At 37.1% G+C, this 20,360-nt stretch overlaps 1 protein-coding gene across 2 annotated transcripts in view; it reads left to right on the forward strand.

Moving 5' to 3' along the window:
* Window positions 1-19,779, forward strand: part of LOC131029713 (uncharacterized) — a 60,510-nt gene extending 40,731 nt beyond the window's left edge. For both annotated transcript variants that reach the window (XM_057960330.2, XM_057960329.2), the window contains exons 3-4: window positions 6,963-7,192; window positions 19,188-19,779. In XM_057960330.2, the coding sequence (XP_057816313.1) occupies window positions 6,963-7,192; window positions 19,188-19,466 (509 nt within the window). In that variant the 3' untranslated portion in view covers window positions 19,467-19,779. The remainder of the gene's footprint in view (window positions 1-6,962; window positions 7,193-19,187) is intronic.
* Window positions 19,780-20,360: the final 581 nt, after the last annotated feature.

Consider the following 20,360-nt stretch of genomic DNA (forward strand, 5'->3'; position numbering starts at 1 on the left):
TCCTACAAAAAGTTTCATTTCTGTATTTACTGTTGCTGTAACTTCTTTCCTGAAATAAGAGAAAGAATATTGTCTTTTTTGAAGAAAGAGAATAAGATGTTATCCCACCCAAATTATATTAGTGTTAGTAAGTAGTAAAGGGGGAGCCTTCCCTTAGAATTAGGAGAGTTCTTACTCACACACTGTGGCTGAAACCACAATTTTGCACATCCTACTAGGTGTACAAAATTTTCAACCAACAGTTTTTGGTGACTCTATTGGGGATATGATATGCATCCAAAGGCCTCATGCTTTTGGTTGAAGTATACCGTTATCCTATTCATTGTAATTTTTTTCTTGTAGTTCGTCAAGCTTTGAGCAAGGACATGTAAAATGGCTGCTCAAGGTCCTTGGGGGAATTCTTTTGGTCCGTTGAATCTGACTCCACCTTTACATGCTCTTACTGATGATTCGAGGAAGAACTTTTCCAAGTTCTATGGAGATGGAAGACAACATCCAGATGAGGATGTTTCAGTGAGACTTTTCGTTGAAACTTTACAAGGTGCTGCTGCTGATTGGTTCTACCACCTTGCGCCACAAACCATCACAAACTGGACTACTCTTAGAACAAAGTTTGAAGAGAGGTTCAAGCTTGTAGAGGATGTGCATGCATTGTTAGCGCAGTTGACTCAAATGAAAAAGGAGCCGCATGAACCCATGCGGGAGTTTGTGGCTAAGTTCAACAAGTTGTCTAACCGAATTCCAATGGTGGCTCAACCCACCGCTGCAAATTTGAAGTGCGTCTTCATCAATGCTCAGTCGCCTGAGGTGAGTTTCTTGTTGAGAAGGGCAGTTCCAAGGGACCTTGTAGTTGCACAAGCTCTAGCAATTGAGATTGAAGGTGATCTTATCCTTGCAGTTAAGATAAAGATAGAGCCAAATGGGTCCAAAGAAAACTCTTCTTTGGGATCATGGTCTACCAAGAGAACAGATCCCATGGTGCAGAGGTTGGCTAATGAGCTGCTTGCCCTCAAAAAGAAAATAGCTCAAGGTGTATTCTCTTCTCCTTACCATATTTCCTTTCCATGCAAATGTTTTTGAGACACATGAATCTAGTTGGAGTTTTTCAATGAGAGTGTGATTATCCATGTCCTTCTTCCACCCTTTACCTTAATTACCTGCAATATGTAAATGGCATACAAAAGTGACTCGAGTTCATCTCTCCTAGATAGAGCATCAGCCACAACATTCTCCTTTCCTTTCTTATATATGGTTTCGAAGTTATATCCCAACATCTTTGAGACCCAATTTGTTGTTCTTCAAATGACAACCTTTGTTCCAAGATGTATTTGAGAATCATGATTTGTCTTTACCTTAAAGTTTATTCCTATTAGATAATGTCTTTGTAGTATGCTAGATTATATTTGCGTGACTAAATATAAATGTTTGATGGAAAGCCACACCAGAAGGTACTCGTTTCTTTGGTTGAACGCTTAATGTTTGTCAATGAATAATCAAATAATGGAAATAATAATAACAGGTATTTAATTTATTCAAATTTGGCAAGCACAAATTTACACATTTAGCATAAAGATATTTCATTATGATTGCAAAAACAGGAAATAGTTTTCTGACCTTTCACTGGTCTATTCATGCACAATTCTCATACAATTTGTTGTAGCCTTCTACGGGACTGGTTTGGTCTCTTTCTCTGAACTGAGTTTACACTAGCAAATAGTTTTGGATCTCCTCCAATTGTTATGGGTGCTGCAATCTTCTAAGTTAATAAACATGACCTCCTATATATGCTGTTATCTTCCACATCTATTCAGAAGATGTAGACTTCCATACTGTAGTGAGCAGATATTAGTTATGCAAAACCTGATCTAGGTGGTGGCAAATTTGAGGATCATAACTCCTTAAAATGGTGGTTGCAACTTAGAACATAACTTTCCATATTTCTTGCATCCTTGTTTGGAACTAGCAGCTGACATTAGATCATCTTTATGGATTTTCTTCAACCTAACATCAATATTCCATTTTAGAATGGCGTGACTTGCATTTTCTTCCCAACAGAGGTGGCAGTAATTTAACTCGACCCTGATATCATTCTGTGTGCTACTCTTACCCTGGCAACACTTATTATTGACAACAACTCTACATTTTGTTCCCCGCGCAATTTGGTTTTCTGAAGATATAGTAGCTCAAATGTGGTCATATAATTAAATCACCGAAACCCTTATTTTTTGCTACAACTTAATTTGAATTATGAACAAATCCTCAAAAATATATAGGCAGTCAACAAGTATTTGTTAGAGTAAAAGGGTATTTACCTAATTAATTATTTAATCACTTAGGTTCCTTTTCACCTTAGCATGTTAAGCTTACATAGGTCATGTGCTTTTTGAGTCTCAAGTCATATGATGGATGACACATGTCATAATCTAATTTTATACTCACCTAGGATTTCTTTAGGGCTGCTTTTTTCTTTTTTCTTTTTTAAAGATTTTTTATTGTAATTTATTGTTTAATGCACATTTATAATGATTCATTGCTTTTTTGGATCAATCAAATCTTGGTCTTTGTAGCCTTGTAGCCTTGCTTTCTCTCTCATGTGGTAGATGTTTGATTTGTAAGTGATCCTTGGGAAATGTAAGGTTGAGGAATTAACTCCAACATGGTAATAGAGCTTTAGATCTACAATTTTCTATCCTCTTTTTGAAAAATCTGGCCTTGGATGTAAAAACTGTGTATCTTGGAGCCACATGCAGCTCATCGTTGTATTTGAAAGGCTCTAAGATTGATTGTTAATTCATCGAAATCAGAGGTTGCAATTTTTTGAAGCGTTTTTTTAGGGCAGAGATTTCAAGGCATTGAAATCCATACAGCTGTATGGATCCATAAGATTTGTGCATTGTATGGTGTTGTGGGCAATGCCAATGTTTGTGCAAAAATTTCAATTTGGCATTCTATGTAAGATTGCTGCCTTAGTTTGGTTTTTGTGGATGGGTGTTTTTTTTAACAACGATAATTTTAAAAACAAAAAGGAAAATCCAGTGGCATCTTTGCACCTTCCAATGCCCTTTTTGGCTGATCGCAATGTTTATTTTTGCTGTTTTTTTCCATGAAACTCTCGTCACTTTGTTTTTTACGCCAATGGTGAACCTTCACGGATGTCACCCAATGTTCTCCACCCAATGCTTCTGTTAGGAGTTTTTAGCACGGGTATCTTGAACTTGTCTTCCTGACACTATCTCAGAATGTTGATAAATGGTTTACAAGGGTTATTTGAGTTGGTTTTGGTTTGGTGTGGTGGTTTCAATGCTTTTCGACAATTTACCACATTCCGTTCATTGTTTTCAGCATGTTCAAGCTATTTTGGCAAGTTCTTTTGCTTCCACGAGCTTTCAATAGTATAATGTGCTCTTTGGCTATTTCTAGTGTTTTCCCAACTGTCCATGGTTTTTTAATCCGATTTGGTTGTTTCTGCATTTTTTGTTGGTTGATTTTTGCTTTTCGATGGTTTCCTAGGAAAATTGGTTGTTTTCCATCATCTAGAGAATATTTTGTTTGTTTGCAGCATATTTTGTCTACTGACATCAACATGATGCCACATTGGCGTCACACCGTACAGATCGATCACCTAATATGCCCTCCAATCCCTAATTTTGCCCTAAAGTTATTTTTATTCATTTTTGCATAATTGGCTCCCGAGCTCAAAGTTCTGGCTAGTTACTTTTTTTGTTATATTTATGGTGTTCAAAAGGTCTGTCAAAGATCTTCATAGCTATCTGTGCAATTTTTCCATGTTTTTCCCCATCTATCTTTTATTTAGTTTGTTGTTATTTCATATTTTGGTTGATTACTTGGACGTTTTGGCACTTGAAATTTTTTTGTTCACATGAGATGACTTCTTTTGAGCTATTTTATATGTATTTTCAGCATGTTGTCCTTTTTGGGCATTTTGATTGTCTTTTGAATGCACTTTTTCATTTGTAAACGCATTGAAATGAAGTGCCACTTTTGTGCATGCTTTTTGGGGATTTTGAACATCATATTGTGACATATTTTGTATTCGCACTACTTTATAAAGTGTTATGGGGAATTTGCTGTGTGCACTTTCTTATTTGCAATCACAACCTTGACTACCTTCATGTTTGTGGGGCTTGGTTTGCACACCCTTTTCTAGCTACAAATACTCTCTTTTGCAAATTTAGATGTTTTTCTCCTTCATTCACAACCTTGTGACACAATTTTTGTGGACCTATCATGCCTCTCCCTTGTCAACATTATAGGGGGCTTCATATTGTTGGTGCTAATGGTTCATTGGTTTCGCTCCTACAAATACTTGGTTTTGTACATTTAAATGTTTTTTCTCCTTCATTCACTACATTGTGACACATAGTTTGAGTGGATTTGTCATGCCTTTCCCTTGTCGACATTATGGCGGGCTTCATACTGTTGGTGCTAATGCTTCATTGGTTTTCGCTTTGGAGTGAGCTAGTATTTGTTCTTATGCCCTAGGTGGATGCAGCGGTTGGTTACCCATGCATTTTGGTGAGATAGAACACTTTAACATATAGAAATTATTGCATTCTTATTTTATGGAGGCGACCTTCCATCCTTAGTTGATTAGTTTCTTCAAACTATTGGATTGTCGCCTTTGCCATCTGACCATTGTTTGAGTAGTGTTGTTGGGGGCACTCATGCAGATTTTTGTTTTCTTCAATTGATAAATTTGTTAAAAAATCTAACCTATTCAAAGTCTTTGAGAAGCATTTGATTGAGTATCACAGAGTGCCCAACAAGATCTTAGCCACTGAAATTTCCTACAATGTTTGCTTTAGATATTTATAAGGCCCAGATGCAGTCAGGGAAGCAATAGATAAATTGAAAATATTAACAACGGATTCATAATGCCAATAAATAATCAATTCCAGTAAATGATGACGACCAAAACTGAGATTCTTCTTCAAAGAGTGCATAAGACACCTAGATGAACACCTATTCTTTGCTAGAGCATTATATTATATTATAAAGCTCACTTTTGTAAAGCATTATAATGTAATATTGTAAATATTCAAAAGTGCATTCATTTTCAATTATTGTGTTATATTTCTCAGTTAGTAACTCAATGTTTGTCATCTTTGTCTATATAATGTACAAATGAGACATTGTATGGGACTTTTGGTTAATATTTGTAGAAATTGTAAAGGTTAGAAAAAAAACTCCGAGCTTTCATTTTTGGAGGACAAATAAATAATTTAAATCAGAACTTTATTCCTTAAACAATTTTTTTCTTGTGTCTTTCTTACATTTGATGTGAGTCATTTGTTTTCCAATTCTATTTTTTTTTCAGTCTGTGAAGTTGTTTGATTGTCTTTAATTTAATTCACGCTCTTTGATTTCAAAGCAACAAAATCCCACCCACAAAAACAAATCTGCTAAGTAATTATTGTGAATCTTGTAATTATTTTATTAGGTTTTCAATAAATACAACTTCACTTTACTTGGGAAGGAATGTTTACCCTACAATAGTTCAAAATTGGTAGGTACCAATTTACTTACCAATATAGGAGGGATTCCTTTCTTTCCTCTACCTTGCTAAGTCTTTTTAGCATTCGATCCAGTTCTTCATCCACCCATTTGCTTTCCCCTTTGTTAGTCTTTTGTTGGTTTCTATTTGACTTCTCCCCATCATTAAGTGTTACATTTGAATTCATATTGGCAGAAGCCTGATGGCAACAATCTCAAGTATTAAATCAATGAAACAATTCTATTTGAAGTCTAAGTTAAATTATATGTACTCCAAGATAACTAATGAAGGTGAAGCATAATAACACTGTTACTGTCTAGCCCAGATTGTCAGATTAAGGGGGAGAACTGGATGAGCATCTATGAATAAGCAGGAAAACCACAACCAAATACCTTTGGGGCAAGTCAGCACAATCTAGAAACCATCAGGATTGCCTAAGATGAAGTGCACAGTCTGTCTAGAGGTGCACAGAGAAGAATAGAAGATATATACAACAAAGGAAAAACCACAAAAACAAAATATTTTTTCGTAATACAGGATTGCTGGTGAGTGAGGATGCTCCTACATCACAATCTCAAGCTTGTCTCCAATACAATCGCCACCATCCTAGAGGTTACCAGGAATAAGGTGCAGGGATCTATTAGAGAAATGCAAGAGAATCTGTTGAAATTGCTGGGTAATTGATTACACCAGCAGGTTGATAGCATTCACCACCTCCAAAAAGCCATGACAAACTAGTGGATTGGCTCTGCTTGCAAAGCATATCTGAGGCAATTGAAAGCATTCTACTCACTAAATAACGGAAATGCCAGCTTTTTAAAGCCATGAAACAAACTGCAAGACAATAAGCAATGACCTCTCACACTCTTTTCATGGTGTTCAGGAGAACCAGTGCCTCTTTAACCCTTCCCCTAGGATTGCAAATTCTATGTGGAGTGCAATTCGAAGAGATGAAGGTGGTCAGAAAATGGATGCTGGTGTTTCCAGGGGCCCCACTGTCCTGCTACTGCTTGCTTTGCTGCTGTTTGAATGGTTTAGTTCTTCTGTCCTTTTAAAAATCTATTCTAATCAGTTTTTACAATTGATGTTCCCATTTTGTAAATCTATATTAATTTGTTTCTGGTGACTGTTCTAGGCTTTCTTATCTCTGACTTTTCAAAGTATTGTAGGTCTCTTCTCACCTGTTGTATCATTCTATGGCAACCTTAGTCACCATCCGTTCCTCACAGATTTAGATATGGATTATGGTCTTTTTGATATAGGATGCCTTCTTTTTTTTTAATGCCTTTTGTATTAATTTTATATCACTAGATCATATTATTTTGCAATTTGATAGAATTCATGTTTTTTGATGTATAGATCATGCAAACTAGTACTGACATCTGATTGATCTAATTTCAAAATCAATCAAATAATCTAAATTTTTGTGTGTATTGACTAATAATAGGCAATGTAACACCACCCCTTGACGTTAAGGAAGATGAATTGGACAAGATAATACGACTTAATCTCAAGGGAACATGGCTTGTCTGCAAGGCGGTTGGTAAGCGGATGCGGGATAATGCAATTGGGGGGTCCTTCATTCTCCTTACAACAATCATTGGCGGTGAAAGAGGGCTTTACCCGGGAGCTTCTGCTTATGGTGCTTGTTTGGCTGGTGTCAATCATCTTGCAAGGGTAAGTATGCCAATTGGCTTCGTCTGTTCTGAGTAGTTAGTATCATGGTTTCCTTGCATTCTTTGCTTTGACATACTATGTTTTCTGAGACACTAATACAAAGCTATAAAAGGTTAAGTCCTTTGGGGATTAAATCTCTAATTTTTTGTACAAGCTTTTGGAAATGTCTTTTTGCAATGTTGAACCTGACCACAGAAAAAAAAAAAGAATCTTTCTAGATGATGAGTAACATTCAGTTTTTATTTGCTTACCACTCTGTTATACTCTCTTTGTATTAGTTTTAAATCTATCCAGTATAATACAATTCTCAACAAACAAATTTAAAGAAACTTTGAGACTAAACAATTGGTCAAATTTTCTGTAAAGTTTTGGAAGTCTACTAATCCTGGTTGTAAATAGTTAGTCTAGTTGGTCATGGCACTAATTTCTAGTTTAAATATACTAAATCTAACAGTTACATTGTATTAGTCTTAATGTTCGTGCTATCTAGTTAAAACCATTCTTGTAGTGTAGGGGCACACTAAGTTGTTGCTTAAAAGAGCAACATTTGTAGAACCAAGGTTTTTTTCATTTCAAAGGAGCCTCATAATGATCCCATTCTATAGTTCTCATGCATTACAGTAGAACCATTCAATGAAAGATGGACGCAAAGCTATCAATGTTTGTGTTTTTCACAAAGAGCTCAAATTTTATTGTCTTAAGGGTCACTTAGCTTGGCGATCCACTGATGCCATCTGCTAGAAGCATTTGATGCATTAAATTTTCATGCATTCTATCACACATTCTGGGAACGAGTTGTACAATGAGAAAATGAAGGACTAAAACTCAAACACCCTAATCTAAATTTGGGTCACATCCGTAGTGTTGGGATTTATAGCTTTCCCAAATTTGGCTTCAATTCCCGAAAATATTTTATTTATTTATTTTGCACTTCTGATAGTTTGTTTTGTTTTTGCTTCCAATTTACATATGTAAATATCAAAACTGTCTCAGCAGTTTATTGCTTGAATAAACAATACATAACAAATATATTCAAAGGAATAAATGGTGTATACATATGACATTTAGTAAACTCAAATAATATTATTATCTTAAATTCCAAATGAACCTGTTATTTTCCGCTCCTTAGGCCACACCATCACCTTTATGGCACTTGGGACTCATTAGGAGTGGCGGCTGAGGTAGTAGGCTAGTCAAAGAATACACAAAAAAAATTCTGAGATTGCTTGGAGGTACAGCTGGCCCACCATCAGCTGATCGCCGCTTTTTGGGAAAAATAACACATTCAACTATCCTTTCACTTTGTGCCTGCGCTATCCTTATTTTCTCTAGCTTTATTGGCAGATCCCTTTCTTTTGTTTGGTTTTTGATTTTTGATTTGTCTTTTCTAACAGCTGGATCCAAATCAGCCTCCTAAATAACGATGACCTTTTTGTTTGTTTTTTCCTTCAAACTTCCCCCGCTACCTGGTATGCTGCGACTTTCTTCTATCCTATATGGTGCCGGAAAAGATAGTGGGCCGACCCCAAAATACAAACTTTTTTTTTGCCTTGCGAACCCTGTCTGCCTTTCCATTGTCTATTCAGCACCCAGATTTACCATTTGATTGTGTTTTTTAAATAATTAAAAATTAAAATACAAGAATTTTTTTTTTCCAACTAATTATTAAATACAGTCAATGGTAAATTTTGGGTGCTGGATAGACGTTGCCGTCTGCCTTTCCTATGCATGGGAGGCAGGCCAGCTGTCACATAAATCAGAGTTCAATTTTAATAAAAATTCTTCCTTGCAATTGTCTTCAGCCTACGTTGACCTTTAGAGAAGTCACTATCTTGTAATCTGCCAGAATCAGTCCCCATGTCACTGCAAAGAAACAATTTTCTTTTGAAAACTTGGTATGGATGGCTCGTCTGGGGTTATGGATTGGTATTCTAGTTCTTTATTTAATTTTGTTTTTATTATTCATACAATTTATTCAAAATAAACTATATCTGCTGAAACAAATAATCATATCACCTTTTTATAAAACTTCATAGTTCCACTTGAGTTTGATGGGGAACGGGGGGACAAAGGGACGGGTTTCGGGTATGGGGGATCAAGGGCCTATGTTTGGGGACGGCAGTGGGGGGTGGCATAAATACATATAGTACTTGAAAATAAGTTGTAAGAAGATGTGTAAGGAATTAGTATAAGAACTGTAAATGAAACTTTGCCACACTATGTAAAGCTTATACTAATAAACATTAAAAACATGGAAATGAATGCATTAAAATTTGAACATTAACAATGGTGGGCAGAGTTTTGAAACTTTGAGAGAAAACTAAGAATAAGTATAAGAATTCCAAATGAAACATTGGCATACTAGTGAAATTTAAACTAATAAAACATAAAAAACATGACAATGATTGCATTAACAATGAGAATGGTGGGTGGCGGTTTGGGGTCAAGAGGCAGCGCCCCTTGTGGGGTTTTGGGGGCAGAGCCCCCAATGGGGTCTAGGGGCAGCACCCCTGCGGGATCTAGAGGCAGTGCAAAAATAAGGCCTCCAAAATCTCACAAACCTTCATTATGAATGTCATTTTCATAAAATTTTCACCAATTTTTGTTTAGGGTTGGAGTTTCTAACTCGAGGCTCTGGGAGACTCCTAGGCATCCTCGAGATGGTTAGGAGACTCCTAGGAGTCCTTGGGATGTCTAGCCATCCCCGCCGTCCCTGAAGTCTTGATGACATCCCAACGATAGTGGAAGTGCAGTGTGTAGTATCCCTACCCTGTTCAGACCCTGTTTGACCTGGTTGACCAAGGTTGACTTTTCTGTGGCTTACGTGGATGATTGATTTATTGTGATTGTGATGTGTTATTCTGGTATTATGCTTTGGAGTGTAATTGGTGATTTTGATTATTCATTATTGCTTATTGATGAGTAGTTGTTAACTTTGCTTCTGCATCGTATTTTATTAAAGAGGAAATGTTAATTTTATTTATATGTTGCTAATGATGGACTAACACATTTGCTTCACGTGTGAGTTGCTTTATGTATATGTTATGTTGTGTGGAAGTGTTTGGGATGCGAGGAGATGATTTTCCGTCACTCATTGCGATGAGACACAAAACGTCATGATTCTCCTTCACCGGTGTGTTTACCGTGTTTGTGTGTATATATGTATGCGTGGTTCAGTGATGCAGGAAATTGTAGGTACAAGGTACCGACTCCACCTGTCTCCACAGGTTTGAGCGTACCTAATTAACCTAATGGAAGTGGAGGAGGTAGTTCTAAGGTCCAAATGTTAACCCTAGCCTTGCTCGTTGTGAGTGTCGTCAGTCTTTTGTCTACCCTGTTAGATTGTCAAGTAGGCCACTTTTTCGACGTCGGTATGTGGGTCATGTCCTTATCTTGTTTAAGTTGAGTTTTGCGGGTTATGTGTTCTGTGTGATTGATTATTCTCTTCTTGAGAAGTTAATAAGTAATTTAATATGTGTCATGTTGATTAAAGGGAATCAAGAATAAATTACATTAGAATCATTTTGTGGTTAATTAGTTAATCAATTATTTTTAATTGTCAAGTTAGAGTGAATGTTGGATTATTAGTGAAAATTATATTTTGGCGTAATGGTTTTTTTTTTTAAAAAATGAAAGAGAAAGAAAGTTGTTTTTTATTTATTAGTTATTAAATTATATATTGACTTTGGTGTTGAAAAGAAAATAAAAAAATAGAAAAGTAATAGAAATTTGTTTATTCATGTCATGTTAATGTTTTGATTTATATAAGATTTTCAAATGTTATTAAAAAAATGAATTTTGCCCTAAATGAGATTTTTGGGAATGGCTTTATATTTGGAAATTTTTTCAAAGAGGGGATTCTTTCCTCATGTTGGGAAAATTATTTGCACTTTTATCTAGTGTTTTAGTTTTATCCCTTCGGGGTTTCCTGGCGGGGCATTACACAGTGGGGGGACGTTTACCCCGTGTCCCCAAAACGTCTCCATCTTAGAAACTTTTAAATACTTGTAAGCCCAAATTTGGCTTTTGGGTGAAGCCAACACACAAAATCAGAGGATTCTCATCTTCCAATTCTCGAGGATTTGAGAGGGCATTTGTCCTCAAGGCAAATTGCTGAATGAAAGCTCTACACAAGGGTTTCTAGGAATTGACCTTGATAGAATGAATTTCTTTTTCTCCACTAATATCTTTCTGTGCTTTTTCCAGCAGCTGTTTATTTTATTTTGAATACTTGCAATGTCCCCATTTTATGCAATATTGTTTCGTGAGCTTTTGGCCAATTTCCGAGTTTTCCTTCAAGCTTTTAGGTTTCTGGGGAGAACTCCAAACTTCTTGGAGGATGCAGGTTCAATAATTAAGTATTTCTATTTGATTTTTAGTAAGTCGCCGAGTTGGCACCAATCAGCATCCCACTGCTTCAGTTTCATCATGGCATGATCAAAATTGGGTTTTGAAGCCTTGCAATGTTTTTTTTAACACAGGTTGAATATTTAAAATATACACTTAGTTTCTAATGTTTACTGTTAAAATATTTGCTTTAAGTATTATATTTTAGTGCACATGAATAATTTTATTATTCAAAAGGTCTTTTGGTAGGAAAATGAATTATTTTATTCAAATCCAAAACTATTAATCTAAAGAGGGTTTTCATCCTCAAAAGATTATGAAACAACTCGCAGGTTCAATCCAGCAACATAACAGTATGAGAAATCTTCAACATATGCACGAGACCCCTCAACCTCCTTTTATAGCTTTGGAGGTTACTATAAAAGGAGGTTGAGGGGTCTCGTGCATATGTTGAAGATTTCTCATACTGTCATGTTGCTGGATTGAACCTGCGAGTTCTTTCATAATCTTTTGACGATGAAAAGCCTCTTTAGATTTTTAGTTTTGGATTTGACAGATAATAACCTAGTTGGATAGAGTGTTGTTTCATTTAGGAATCACCATTGTGCTTCAACAGAGTTTCAGATTTTGGTTTTCAATATTGTTGGTTAACAGATTTGTCCTTTCTTTAATTCATATATGTATATTACAATATTGACTCGTGCACACCCCTTTATGAAAGGAAAGCAAATGAACCAACAGTTGGGTGAACCGAATTAAAGTTCATCCTCTGCATTAGAGGGCAGCTCCTCGTGAGATTTGCAATGAATTTTTATGCAGTTAGTTTAGAAACGAATACACTTTTCACCAAAAAGTGCAAAAGGCTTTCGCATTCATTCATCAACACAAAAGAATGCTACAAAAGATCTTTTTATAAGTGTAAAGCTCACAAACTTCTACTTCCGCACATATTTATTCAATAAAAAGTAAGTAAACTCAAAGTAGTGTAAATGTTGATCGATTCTCACTCATGCCTCACAGGACAAGGGGGATCAGTGCCATTTAAACAACAATGAAATTTCTTGTAATCAACGAAAATCAATGAATTTACAAACACAGAAAGAACTGGTAATGAAATGACATATTTTGCACATTAGCATACATCTCAATAGAGATCGCTAATCCTTCAAACACATAGATTTTTTAAGATTGCATCAAAATAGCATTTCATTCAAGTACCAGAAATATCAGTTCTGAGAAATTCAAGGAAAATCAAATCTGTTCCTCCAAATCAAAGTTTTTTGGACCATAACAAAGCTTGCTTTTTTTACATATATAGCATCCAGGCTAGTAGTTTGTTACAAAATAACCCTAAACCTTTTAACTCTAACCTAGAGTCAAAGAAACCGTCTTCTTTGAACTTTATGAAACTAAATAAACAAAAGCCGCAGATAGGATGACAACTCATCCGTTAGCCGATCAGAACTCCATCGTGGAAGAAGCGACCGCTGATTTAATCTGCTTCTCCGCGGCACCACGCACATTACGCCACTCCAGATGCGCTGCTGAAAAGTTCAAGATAACCTGAAAGTACGAGAGTCCGATGTGTTGGATACGTTGCTTCCACACTTCCTTGTCCATGTTCACCTGGGTAACCTTTGCTTTATGTGCCTCCAAGTGATCAAAGTAGACTGTCAGCATCGACTCTATCCTCGCCACTTTTGAAAAGTCATCGGTGGTCAGAGATTTCGTTTCTTTTACAAGCTGACTCTTTCTTTGAAGATCTTGGCCATATCTGCAACGGCTTCAATTGTCTGCCCATCCTCCTTCATGAGTCGTATATCAATGCACTTTAAATCCTTTTGCATTGTATCAATCAAATCCTTCAACCCTTAGTAATTTAGCAGATTCCTCATGGCGTTGCCTAATAATCGAATTTCTCCATTCGACATTCTTTCTTGACACATAAAGCATATTATCATCTAGATTTTCCACTGGTTTCTCAGTTAGGAATTTCATCACACCAAACTTCTGCACATCTTTCATTTGGGCCAAGACTGCTACCCATTTGGTTCTTTCCTTCTCCCATGCAACAATTTCTAGCTCTAGTTCTTTGCTTACAATTATGGCGTCTTCATATACTTTAACCAGGCTGACAATGTAGTCCGAACCTTGCTGTGCAATAGAATCAAGCCATTTATCGAATATTTCAGCTATCATGTGGCTCCTCTGGACTTGATCTAACAGATTCTGGTTCACCTGTGATTTGGGGTCAAAGGACAATGTCATCTGAGACAGTGGTTGAGGGCTTGGATGGTGTATGGCATTGATGTACTCTGCCATTTGAGTGATGACCTGTTTTAGCTCCTTTTTATCTCTCATCCTTCCATGACCTGGATATCATCCTCTTTGTGGAGGATTCCAGGTGTTTAGCATCTACTGCCCTTGAAGCAACTCCTAAATCAATTTTCTCCACAGTAAAATCATCTTCAGTGGCCTTCTCCGAATCTCTGCCTAAGATGGGTTTAGCTACTTCAGCCACCCAACGACCTGTTGTTTCGTCCACTTCCACCATTGCCTGCGTTTTGAGCTTCTTTGGTTTAGATACTTTCCCTAGGCACTTGCTCACCATGTCCTCCATGGGAATTGTAATAGGGCAACATAACGTTTCTTCCCAATTGATGCTCCTAGCCATCGAGGAGTGCTGGAAGTTTCTTTAGACGGTGGAGGTGTTTGAGCATCCGGGGAGTCAATAATAGTCAGAGTGCTCATTGGGTTTGGCCCTTCTTCAGGTTCCTTACCTGCATCTGTATCCTACAATGGAGGGTTATTCAATACTTGCTGATCCATTGTCACTTCAGTTTTTTCACCTGGATCCAAGTCTACAACAATTTGGTTCACCACTGGTTCTTTGCTCTTCTTTTTGCTCCTCAAGCGAGTAACTCGGACTGCTAAAGAATTCAGTGGAGACCTCTTTGACCTTCTGGGTTGAACCTCTTCAATAATTGGTCTTGTGTCACCTGCAATATCAACAATCTTGTTAGAGGAAGAAGTAGGAATCTGAGTTGTAGCACATGGACCAACTGTTAATTCATGGGGAGGCATGTTTGAATCCTTTCTGAACTTTCAATCCCTTAGCTATTTTTCTGTTCTTCTTATGACGTTGAAGGACTTGGCTTGAATGCTTTCTTCCTCTCGTTTATCCCAGTCAATTTCAGGAATTGGCTGCCCTTGAACCTTTTCGTTGAATTCAGGATCCAAGACATCTTCCCCTTCCTCTTCTTGTACACTTGATACATTAATGGGCAATTTCATGGTAATAACCTGTTGTAGGGTGAACCTTGACCATAATCTCCTCTTCACTTCAAACTCATCGCCACACTTTTCCCAGTAATCTTCTAACTAAGGTTCATGGAAGAAATGATCATCCACATTCAAATTTTCTACAGCATATCCCCTGCTGTCAAATTTTCGCCTGGCAATGTAAGGCTGTAGATTCATTTTCTTGAACTCCAATTCTAAGTTCAAGACATCAGATACAGATTTACAACTGTAATAACCAAGTTCAATAGGAAAAACAACTCCAGATTTACCCTTTGTCCCTAATCTTTTGTCAATGTGAGCCAATTGTTGGCTCACTTCAATTAGTACATAATTGTCAAAAGCATATTTGGGTAATTTGAATGGCTCACCTTCAAAACCGCCCACCCGGATATAAGTAAATCTGGAAAACTGGATGAAATAACTTCCATAGATGCTAACCAGCTCCATGGCCTCTGCTGACATTCTTTTATTAATATCTCCTTGCAATTCAAAGGCAAGCCTTCCTGCGAGAACATCATTCCATCTAATGAAATACTCTGCATACTTCTTGTTTCAGGTTAGGGTAATAGTCATAAACCTTCATTCCGTCCACCCATGGCTCATTATGCAATCCTTTCCAGTCCCTGGTACATGCCAATATGTAGAATAAGTATGAAGACATGTAAAAGCTGGACATACCAACAAAGTTGCTCAAACCCTCATGAAGCCTTTCGGCGATAACCTGAGCCCAGTCAAGGTATTTCTCGCTAGCTAATAACACTTGGATATAGAAGTACATCCAATCCTCCCAGTAGAAAGAGTGCGAGTTTCCTTTAAGTCTATTTAGCAGTATGACGATATCTCGTACCTCTGTGATCAAATGTTCCCTGGTAAGAGGCTTAGGTAACCGGGACCCCCCTTTTTGAACCTTCAGGAGCCAATTCCTTGCAATAACGCTTCTATATGTGCTTTTCTTCTCAGAGAAAAACGCATATGAGGTCCCAATTGACCAGTCCTCGTATGGCTCTTTATGTGGGATCCTAATCGCAACCATTACTGTCTCTCTGTTAATCTCCACCAACAACTCACCACTACTAGTTCTAATACACCTGCTATCAGCATCATAGTTGTTCATGCACGCTATTACCAAATCTGAACAGGGAGCAGCGGTTGGAAAAGCAACGGCTTTCATCAGGCCACTTCTTACTATCCTCTCCATCATTGAACCTGCTCCAGGGTTTTTAGCCCTTTCTAAGAAATCTCCCAAGTCAGCTTGGGCCAAAGAGGTGTCGTCCAACTCTGGAAGTATACTCACCAAGCATGATGTTCGACCAAGTTTTGGAAGTATTGGCCTCATTGAGGCCGCTTTTACATTAAACAACAATTCCTAAACAGGACAAAATTCTATTCCAAAACAAAAGATCTCTCCTACTCTGACCGACCTTCTGAGCTAAAAACACAGTAGAGGGAGATTATCAAAACTCACCTGTAACCACCATGAAATTTGTGAAACCCTCGGCAGAATGGAGCTGAAATTACCTTCGGCGTCTCTAGCTCCTTCAATAATAGCAGCTACAACTTTTACAATTTTGAGAATTCACATGTCTTTTTAAAACAAACGGGAAAACAGCTGAGAAAGATATACACACACCTCATAGTGATTCATTCGAGCGTGTGAGATAATAGTGATATGATAGGAACCTGACACTTTCTTAATTACCTATCAACTCCGCACAAATGGTCAATGCTTTCATGATTTCTTTCTAAATTTAGAATTTTAAATTATAAGATGCCGGGAATATTCCATTTGTTGCACCACCATCAGTGTATTAAAGTTTTTAGAGCCAATTTGGAATGAACCTTTTGAACCTTGAACCAACTCGCGAAGAGTTCAATGGTTCAAGTTCAATTCGAGGAGACAGAACAAAAAATTCTCAACCTGTGGCTCAAAACAACACCGGGAATGAGCAAAGACCTTTAATAAACAGAAAGGGAAGTTTTGAACCTTGAACCGATTTGTAAATAGTTCAAAGTTCAAGTTCAAAACCGACTTAACACGTTCACACTTGCTCATTAAATAACATTACATAGCCGCGACTCACGCAAGAGAACCAGTTGAACCTTGAAGGTTCAAGGATTCAAAGTTCAATACAAATTACAACAATGCGCTTGCCTTACCATAATACAAAGCCACAAATAGCATTACTTAAAGCGCACTTTGAACCTTGAACCTTTGAACTATGAAAAGGTTCAACGACTTAGGTTCAAAGAAAGGAAACATAAGACCGAAAGAGGAAAGAAACACCAAAGGCGACCTCCAAGTTTGAAATTTTAATGAAAAATTGAGGGGATGCTAACAAGTATGAAGGTTTTTGATGTGTTTTAGAGTTTGCAAATGTTTTGGGGAAATAATTGTTTATTTTGCAGAGTTGTATGCTGAGTTTGGAGGTGTTTAATTTCCTCTTGGGCTGTACCATTTTAGGTCAGCTTTTCTTTTCTAGGTAGCACCTAGGGTAACCCTTTTAGCGCATTGTGTCTTCCAATCATGTCATGGTTGTTTGACAGACCTGGTCGCCTCTATTACTCTGACTATTGCTGGTTCGAAGATGTTTAGGTGGCATTGTTGCAGGTTTTGTATTTGGCCTGGTACAGACTATACCTCTTCCAGGCTGGGCGTGTGAGATTGTTAAGGGAAGTGCCTACCTTTAATTGCTTGGACTTGCTGAGTTGTTGGCATTTGGGCATTTGGAAGTTGTTACGAACCCTTTAGAGGTGTATCACAGTGCTTTGGTGTGAGATTTAGCCTTCTTAGACCTGCTGTTATTGAGGTTACAACTGCAAGAATCACTTACGGACCTTGGTGTGAGGTTTTGGGCATAATTTGTTCCCATTTTGATGATATTTCCAACTCCATTGGTTGCATTGGTCATGTTCCTAGCTGTTTGACATACTTATTGGGTGGACTTTGCTGGATTCGTCATAAAATCCCTCAACAGTTTCTACCAAAATTTTCATTTTTCATTATTTAGGACCAAGAGAATGTCTTCCACATAGTCATTGAGAATCTGGCCATCAATCAGAACCTAATGAAACAAGAAGCTTACCAGCCATACAAGAAATTCTCTCTCAAATAACAGGATAGTGACAGTTGGCTTCACAGTCCAATGTTACCTACAAGGTGTCATAGGATTGACAGCTTGGCATATAATTGGAGCTACCTCCTCTTCTTGGTTCCATTTAGCCTTTCATTTGTCTTTCTTGTAGAGACTCGTAGGTCATACCATCAGAAGATTCCAATGTGGTGAAGCCATTATGAAACATGATAATTCTGACAATTGAACACCCTACTTGGGAAGGCGTGAAATACACAGAAATATCTGCAACTGATAAGCATTTTTCTAAAGGACAGAAGGTATTGCCCCTAGTTATCTTGTCATTGTGGGCATTTGGGTTATTCTGTGACTAACTCATGGAATACATATAGCTCTGACTAGTCTTCTACTAGTTCTATACTTTCTATTCTATTTTGGTTGGCTTGATTAGTTCTTATTAGGCTGCCTCAACTTAATTATGATTGTAAATAGGGAGAATTTCTTCATTATAATTCAGCACCTGTGGTGTTCTATTGTTAGGTTCTTGCATCTCAAGGTTTCCTTTTTCAGATATTTAGTACGTTTTATTTAGCTTCATCTATTTCCTGGATCTGCTCATTTTGATTACATTCTGTGGAATTGGCTCTGTTATGTCTGTTAATTTTATTGTGCAATATAGAAACAGGCATAGATAATGATTAGTCTTTTGGGGCATTAACTTCAACTTTACTGAAGAGACCCCTGGAACTGTCCTATAACATCATCAATGACACTGACATCTGTGCTGATCTTAAACTCTAGCTTTGTTAAAGGGCTCCCTTCAATTGACCTGTAAAAGATTGTCACATTTTATGGCTGTTGATTGTACATGGTTTACCAGCTTGGCAAATTGACCATCACTCTTCATGGAAGATGCGACTTGCTGCATGCCAGCACATTTGTTATGTTTTCTATCAATGGAGCTTGTTTCAATTATGCAGGGTCAAAAAACAGAAGTCCTCGTTCTTCATTCTTTGAATTACTGATTGAAGGGGGAACTTTTATGTTTACAATTGGAAGGTTGTGTTTAGAAAAGAGAAAAATGCACCACTTAATGTAAAAAGACTTATTTAGTCACGTAAACGAAAGGATTCACATCATGCTTACACATGATACATAACAGAAGTAATGCATATATAATTTTTATGTCTTGGCAATGTTTTGCTGTTTATGCTCATTTTGAAATGTTAATTCAATTTTGGGAGAACACTTTCTTTTTTTTTGGCATAATCCAGGCTTTGGCAATGGAGCTGGGGAAGTATAAGATCAGAGTCAATGCAGTTGCCCGTGGATTACACGATTCTGATGCTTTTCTTCAGACATTTAGCGAGGATAAGAAAGAAAAATCAGTCAAGGATATTGTTCCATTGCAAAGATGGCTAGATGTAAAGAACGACCTTACTTCTATTGTTCTCTACTTAGTGGCTGATGATTCTTCTTTCATGACTGGAACTGTTATATATATTGATGGGGGCCAGTCAATAGTAAGACCACGTATGCGTTCATATATGTAAAGAAGGAAGGTTTGAGGGAAACTTCATAGGGTTTTGGTTTTTTTGGCAATTGTGTTTTCATTGAAAGTATCATTTCCTATGAATTTGTAGGGATAAAAGTCGTGGTAAATGGTCAAAATAGTGGTGCATCCCAGTATGTTTATTATAAAGTACAGCCATGTTAACGGTTTTATAATTTATTGTCTATGATGAAGGAAATGTGATTCTAATAAATTATATTCTTCATTGTAGTTGACTTTCCCGTTCATGTAATTGTTACAAAGCTTTAAATATGACAGTTACTGCTGCTAACAAAAGCAGAAACTATGCTTCACTTATGTGCTCCAAATTCTAGCGATGTTAAGAACAGCAAACTAGCATATTGTGTTTTGCTATGCTCCTTTGCAGGATTCCTGTTCACATATGCTTCATTTGAAAAAGATTACTTCTGCTTGATGTTAGCTTGTTTTCGTACTGCTGTATTATAATGCTCTAAATTAGTGACCAAAGTGATTTCCATATGAAGTGTAGACAGAACCGCAGCTTATTAAGCATTTTTTATTATCGGAAGTTGCATGAATCTGAATCTTGTCCAAAATAATATTATTAATTGCCATGCAATATATTCATGTGTGTGTGCACGTATGGGTGTGCCCATGTGCATGTGTGAGTCTGTTTTGTTTGGATTATATAACTTTGGGGTAGTATACACATATATATGCAAGCATGTATACATAATTCACTCGTGAGTGTCAATGTCAAGTTTAACATTTTTGTCGTTGGCAGTGATCTAAGGCTTGGCACTAATGTAAGATTTGGCACCATCAATACGGACACAAAGAAGACATCAGTAACGAATCTAGTGTGTAGACTTTCTTCCTCATCGTATTAGTTGACTCAGGATGAGGGAGTGGT

The sequence above is a fragment of the Cryptomeria japonica genome, chromosome 9, assembly GCF_030272615.1.
Source record: "Cryptomeria japonica chromosome 9, Sugi_1.0, whole genome shotgun sequence".
Classification (NCBI taxonomy): Eukaryota; Viridiplantae; Streptophyta; class Pinopsida; order Cupressales; family Cupressaceae; genus Cryptomeria; species Cryptomeria japonica.